Genomic DNA, 7,493 nt, shown 5'->3' with positions numbered 1-7,493 from the left:
ATGTGAGCTCACAAAGTCAAAAATATTAACTATCTGGCCATTTAGAGGAAAAAATTGGTGACCCTTCCTCTAGACTCACAGAATGTTAGAGCTAGCTGCACGGGTCTACTCTGATCTTTAGGCCCTCAGCCTGTCAGAAGCCTGGAAAAGTGAAATGTCTTGTTCTGGTTCATAGAGACTTTCAAGGACAGAGCTGGGATCAGAGCACTGATAGTGACATCCTCTCCCAGAAATATTAACTGTTAACCGATGTTAACATTGTAGCTTTTTTATATGTGAACATAATATGAATATGAGTATAAAAACATACTACAGAATTACAATTCAACTGGTAGATACAGTTTTGTGTATTGCTTTCATTTTATAGCATATTATGAGCATATAATAAATTTGGCATATTTTAAAAGGAATACCCTCACATATATTTTATAAGATATGATAACAAATTAAGTTGTATTTCTTTTGGTAAGAGGTCATAAGGGAGTCTTCAATTTCTCTCGGCCCTTATGCTCACTGAGGAAGACAAATGAGTTATACCTCCATTAATGGTAATTGGCCTTCAGTTGCCTTCTCCAATTACCTGTGATGACTTGGAGTCTATTTAATAACTATAGCTTCACATCTTCATCCTGCTACCCAGGGGAGCTTGAGGAGACGAATCATTTTAAATTAGAACACACACACTCTGCATATGTGAGCGGTCTCATTTTTATACTCCTTTAAGGCCTGTGATCCTAAGTGTAATGCAGAGAGTGTAAGAGGATACAAAAGGTTATCAGATTATGGGGACTTATGGTGCAAATCAGAGCCCTGGTGGCACAGCGGTTAAAGCGCTCAGCTACGAACTGAAAGGTCAGCGATTCAAACCCACCAGCCATGACAGAAAGATGTGGCAGTCTGCTTTCGTCAAGATTTCAGCCTTGGAAACCCTGAGACAGTCGCTATGAGTCAGAATTGACTCAATGGCAGTGGATTTGTTTGTTCTGTTGTTATGGTGCAAATGGAGCCCCTGAGTGGTGCAAATGGTTTGGCTCTGCTGCATTAACCAAAAGGTTAGACGTTTGAGTCTACGAAGAGGTGCCTGCCAAGAAAGGACCTGGTGATCTGCTTTAGAACAATTAGCTGTTGGAAACCTTACAGAGCACAGTTCTACCCTGATACACACTGAGTTTCCAGGAGTCAGAGTTGACTTCATGTCAAGGAGTTTTTTATGTTACATTTCATTGAAATGTGCCTATATACAGAGAACTGCATATGTCATACATGTACTATTGGATGAATTGTCACAGGTGAATCGAGCATAGAGCAAGATCAAGCTCCACACACACCTTGTACCTTTGTCAGCCACTTCCCCCCAAGAGTAATCACCATCCTGATTTATAAAACCACCACCATGGGTTGATTCTGACTCATAGTGATCCTATAGGACAGAGCAGAACTGCCCCATAGGGTTTCCAAGGTTGTAAATCTTCATGGAAGCAGACTGCCTCATCTTTCTCCTGTGGAGCAGCTGGTGGATTCGAACCACCAACCTTTTGGTTAGCAGCCCAATGCCAAAATTGCTGTGCCACCAGAGCTCCTCTTTACTCTTGAAAGGGATCACAGAATTTTAATTTTCAGGACCAACCCGATTTTTTATTATTTATCTTTACAAAGGAAAACATGTACTGTCACCTGCAGTATCCTCTACCTGGCATTCTAAAATCTCAAGTTGAAAGTTTTCTAAAAATGTCTTAGTCATGTCCTGGAGCTCTGTTCAACAGTGACTTCGGGTTTGGTTCTATTGTGCGTCTTGTGTTTTGGTTTCCAAGGTGGAGTATAAGAAGGATCTGGAAAGTAGTAAAGGTCACAGCATAAACTACTGTGAAACGCCTCAATTCAGGAACGTGAGCAAGATCTCAAAATTCACCAGTGACGTGAGTGGTTCCACCTAACCGTTTATTCGAGCATTTTGTGAGCTTAACTGCTAGGTCTCCTAAGAGACAGTCTATGTGAATGGACCTGTGCATCTCAGAGAAGGATGGCCTCACAGATACAGACACCTATGAGTTTTGATTAATACTTTTGGGCTGGTCTGCAGAGTGTTAAATTCTGTCTCATCTCCCAGCTCCTCCCCCTGCACACTTGACCATGAGTCCTCAGGGCAGGACCTATCCTGCTGCATTCCTGCATCCCTCCATATCTTTATCACTGCATCCCTGCATCTCTGCATCCTTGCATCTCTGTATCCCTGCCTCTCTTCATCCCTGTATGCCTGCATCTCTGTGTGCAGTACAATGCTCCCAGTATGGCATACTGGCGAGTAAACCTGGCTGAATACAGCATTCCTCTCAATGTGGCTTTGTGCTTCTTAATTAATAGTGCCATCTCATTTAATCCCCACACTACTGGGGAGCTGGGCATTATTTCCTCATCTTATATGTGAGCAGTTACATGCTACAATGGCATCTGCAAATTTGAGAGCTCTCAGAGAAGGTCTGGGGATGGATCCTGTACTAGATCATGTGATTTTACTTTTGCTCAGCTGCATATGAAGATAGAATTTAAAATTGCAAAGGAGTTCATAAAGCTCAGTGAGGAATTTACTTTGGACAAGCATAGTGGTTCAGAGCAACTGTTTTGGAGCAGGCAGGCTTGGTTCCACAGTTAGCCAAGTGGCTGAGTTTGGACAAGTTGTGTAAGCTGTCAGAGCCACATTGCCCCCTGTTGTGTCATGTATAATAGGGCTCATAGTAGTTTCTCCTGTTAGAGGGCTCATGAAGATTAGTGGAGATCAGTAGAATAGTGTCTGATGTACAGTAACAATAGTGTTCTGTTTCAGTGTTCTCCGTGGCCTTCCCGGGTAGGCGATTTCAATGTAGTTTCATTAGACTACTCTCCCCTTAGGTCATGTCTTGGTTTCCTACTGCTGCTATAACACACATACTACAAAAGGGTGCCTTTAACAAACAGAAATTTGTTTTCTCGAAGTTCTGGAGGTTAAAAGTTCAAATCAGGGTCTCGGCCATGTGGAGTCCTTCCTTGTCAGTAGTCCCAGGCGTTCCTTGTTCCCTTGGCTTGTGGATGAGCCCACACTGGAAAAGTCTGATGTATTTACAGATGAAAATGGGGAAGCAATCAAGCTCGTTTTGTTCTGTTTATGCCCTTCAGACGCACTGTTTTTCTCGTGTGCTTGCCTACCTGTCTCCCTCTAACACCTTATGCTCCCTTGAAATTTAAGTTTTCTTAAAAGGTTTGCCATGTATATTTTTAATGCAGAGATATGCTGGCTACTTCAATAGACTTTATTTAATCATTTATATTTTGGATTTTGCACATTAAGAAGAACAGTTTACCTACAACTCATTGGGGAGAGGATGCTTTTGTTGAAAGTTTTGTGTTTCCATGTAGAATAAATATAAAGAAAACTACCAGAACCACATGAGAGGCCACTATGAAGGAGTTGGTATGGACAGACGGACTCTCCATGCTATGAAAGTTGGAAGTCTGGCAAGCAATGTGAGTCATTTTATGCAAAAATCCTTGGGGACTGGGACCTGTTGAGGTGTAGGAGGGGGGGCGTGATAGATTCAGCCATTTCTTTTTCAATACCTCCCTTTTAAAAAATCAGTGTTCTACCATGTAAAGACTGACTCAAGAGAGTTTCCAAATGTAAAACAATAGGGCCAAGGGTATCTTTTGATGTTTCTTTGAAGAGTACTTAGATCTTTAAGTTTCCATTCCTGAGAGAAAAGGAGGAATGGATAAACATGGTTCTTATTTGAAATTCCTAAAGTGTCCAAAGCTTTTTAAATTTATTTGGAGTTGGTTGATTGGTTCATTCGTTCATTTATTCCATCATAGTATTCAATGAAGACCTATGTGGTTAGGGACTGGTCAAGATAGTGGTGAAAACAAATCAAGTTCCTGTGTTCTCCATAGTGTATCATCTGTGTTAATCTCTTTTTGAGTTTGTCAGTCCAGTTTGTAGGTTTACAAATGCAAGGTTGCAATTCGCAGAGGTAAAGAATGCTTAAATGAAATAACTTCGTTATTAAAACATAGAAATAACAAATTTCCTCTGCTTGAGAATCTTAAATTTGACCTTTTTTTAAAAAAAATTAAAGACTTTGGAGACTCTCAACATTTCATTTATTTTCTTGGGTGTTAGTCAATAAACTCTTGCTTGTATACCTGTGTGCAAATGCTTCTTTTTGACAAAAACTGTAAGGAGTTCCATAATAAGAAAGAAAAAATAAGTGTGCTACAAATGGAAGTCAACTAATCTTGGATTAATAAGGAGAAGAATTCAAATTAATTGAAGGCAAAGTGTGAACATAATTTAATTTTCCTTAGAGGTGATGAAACAGAATTAATTTTGTTTCTGGTTAGTTTCAAACTATTTCTTAACACATTCAGACAAAGTCAAAAGCAAGTGTGGGGGATCATTTATTTTTTCTTGTCTTTTCTGTGTTTCAGGTTGCCTACAAGGCTGATTATAAACATGACATTGTTGACTACAACTACCCAGCCACTCTCACTCCTTCCTATCAAACCGCCATGAAACTGGTTCCCTTGAAAGATGTAAGTCCTCTCCCCTGAGCTCTTTCTGCTGTATTACTCTTTGCTTCCCTCCTATGAGATGATTCTTAGGCAGAAAAATGGAAAGAAACCAGGCATAACAGCTTCTGGGAGACAGAAGGGATTGAGGAAGGGGAACTCTTTTCTACTCGGGAGTCCATTTAGGCATAGTTGGAAACGCTGAGACTTTCAGTGTAAGATCGGGATAATTCTGGTTTTCATCTTCAAATTAATATAGGTTCAGTTTCTTGTTTTAGAATTTGGTAGGCCTTGTCTGCTGGACATGTTTCAAAGAACTGTTACTTAGCAAGGATGAGGTATTTACTTTTTTAAGCTTTGGGGTGTGGTCAGGGGCAGATTACTCAAGAAACAAGGTAAGCACAGGTTTACTTGTGCTTATTTAGTAGTCTGTAGTCAACAGTTTCATGTGGGTTTCAACAAAGCGTGGGCTTATGTACTAATCTGTGGTGAAACCCATGTGAAGTTGTTCACTACAGATTAGTAAATACAAGTAAGCCCATGCTTACCTTGCTTTCTGGGTACTCCGTCCCTGTCAGGGGTTATAAATTTGACAACAGGCTTTGATTCTGTACCAAGGTTCTGTGGTGTTGGGAGAGAGACAAATTCCAGCTATACTTAGAAGCAGAATGTTTGATGTGGTGAAAAAATGTGAAATTGTTCACTGCAGATTAGTACGTAAGCACAAGTAAGCCCGTGCTTACCTTGTTTCTTGGGTAATCTGATACTGGTATGGTATATCTCCTAAGGACTTAGGAGAGTAAAATAAAATGGGTATCAGTTGAGAGGAGGTGGTAGTGTTGATTTTTTGGGGGAAACACTTGGAAAAGTACATGTGTCCCTTAATCACCAGTAGTGATTTTATTTGTTTGTCGTTTGGCTTGTTCCAAACAAAATATATACAATTAATAAAATTTATAATTTTCTGATCACAAAATTTTGCTACATGTTTATTGCAAAATAATTTGGAAAATACAGAAAAGTATAAAGAAAAAGGATAAAAATCATCTTAAAAAGTACTTAAGGCTGTTTATAACTGAGTGGTGTCATGTGTCTTTGTCAGTGAGGGTTATCTACCATCAGTCAATCTTAACAACAAATTCAACAACTATTTATCAAGTGCTCAGTGTAGACTTTTTCTCATAGTTCTTTGTAACTGACTTGAGTTTTTGCTGTTGGTAGATAGGTCTTCAAATGTCTCTCTGTTTTGCTAAGTTGTGAACCCCGAGAGACGAGGAGTGACTTTGGGTTCAGCTGGGTATTTCCAGTGTCTGCTCCAGTGTTCAAGACAATCATTGGCAAATGATAATGTAATGGATGAAAGGGGTTTGCAAACGTAATAAAGCAGGAGGGTGGGAAGTAAATAAATATAAAGGGTCTAAACTTTTCTCCTTTTCCTGGACACTTCGGTTGAGTTAGTTAACTTACTCATTTCACTTCAATGTGACTCAAGGTCAGGCTTGACCAATGCCAAAGCTACTTACTTTCTTCATTAGATACATTACCTGGGAATCTTGGTAATCAGAGCACCTCATTCAAATGTCAGTGTGTGCTTTTGCAGAGTTCTATGGACCATGCTTAATAGCAAAAGCCAATCAAGATGGAGTCCAACAACCTTGTACTCCCATTATAACATGACTTGTCTACGTAAGACTCTGGATCAAGCCATGCCCCTGACTGATAACCGTCCCCTGGGGAACTCTGATATAAGAACTTAACTAGACTGAATCATAAATATTAATAGAAAGTAGAGGTAGGTTCTAAATTGGCAGCACCTGAGCCAAACCCAGGCTGCAGCATCAACTCAATAGCAACTGGGATATAGGCATACCTCGTAGATATTGCTGGTTTATTTCCAGACCACCACAATAAAGTAAATATTGCAATAAAGCACGTCACACTGTTTTCCTTCTGAAGTGTGCAGTAGCATTATGAAAATGTTTGAAATACTGTGAGAATTACCAAAATGTGACCCAGAGACAAAGTGAGCACACACTGTTGGAAAAATTGTGCCAATAGACTTACTCATTGCAAACTTTCAATTTGTCAAAAGCGCAATAAAACAAAGTGCAATGAAACAAGGTGTGCCTGTCTGTAATCCAGAGACTGTAGTAGTCATAAAGTTTATGGATTCTATTTACAGGAACATGGCTGGTTTCTCTTTCTATGTGGGAGTAAAATGGCTATGACATAAGCAAGCATGGCTCCTTAATTGGAAAGCATTCACTCCAGATGGATTTTATAAACACTAATAACATTAAAATAAGATTCTATTTTCAGCAAAGAGGCCCTTCAGAATGTAGGCTGAAGTAATGACCAAGCATTTGTGATATTGCATAGATTTGATTAATCACGGGGACTGTTAATTATGTCCTGCAGAGAAAAGTAATTGTGCTTTGCAATATACATAATGCATAATTATCAGGAAGGAATATTATCAGGAATGCCATTTAAAAAAATATAGTTTCCATCACATTTTATCGTGCATAATTCTGAATTCTAATAGACTATTATGAGATGATAATTTTCCCTCTGAATTAATGCATTAAGAAGCCACTGTAATCTCATTAATAGTTGACATTGAAATGACTTTATATTTCCTAGGTTTCCTTACAGATCCTACGTCCAAAACTCAGAATATGCAAAAACTTTTCTCAACAGAGTGAGTTCCTTTGAGCCCCACTTGAATGAGGCAGCATTTACTGAGTGAGCCCCAGTGTTAAGAGCCCACTCTTTTCCCCAGATAGAAGTTCATTTGTAAAGCGTTTGTTTGCACCTGGATACACTTCCCTGTATAAACCATGTTAACTCTAGCTGTTTGGAACCCCTAGTCGGTTTGTAAAATAATAAGGAACTCTGGTAGCCTAGTGCCTAAGGCACTTGACTGCTAACCAGAAGGCTGGAGGTTCAAATCC

At 39.4% G+C, this 7,493-nt stretch overlaps 1 protein-coding gene across 1 annotated transcript in view; it reads left to right on the top strand.

The window, feature by feature from the left end:
• LOC103197659 (nebulin related anchoring protein) overlaps positions 1–7,493 on the top strand; it is a 91,911-nt gene that overhangs the window by 24,334 nt on the left and 60,084 nt on the right. The window contains exons 10-12 of the mRNA XM_007941608.2: positions 1,806–1,916; positions 3,391–3,498; positions 4,459–4,563. Coding sequence (XP_007939799.1) covers positions 1,806–1,916; positions 3,391–3,498; positions 4,459–4,563 — 324 coding nt within the window. The remainder of the gene's footprint in view (positions 1–1,805; positions 1,917–3,390; positions 3,499–4,458; positions 4,564–7,493) is intronic.

This window comes from Orycteropus afer, unplaced genomic scaffold, assembly GCF_000298275.1.
Source record: "Orycteropus afer afer isolate SDZICR_OR568_19922 unplaced genomic scaffold, OryAfe1.0 scaffold00082, whole genome shotgun sequence".
In the NCBI taxonomy this organism is placed as follows: Eukaryota; Metazoa; Chordata; class Mammalia; order Tubulidentata; family Orycteropodidae; genus Orycteropus; species Orycteropus afer.
Note: the sequence above shows the minus strand (reverse complement) of the source record. Positions and strands in the feature narration are given on the sequence as shown.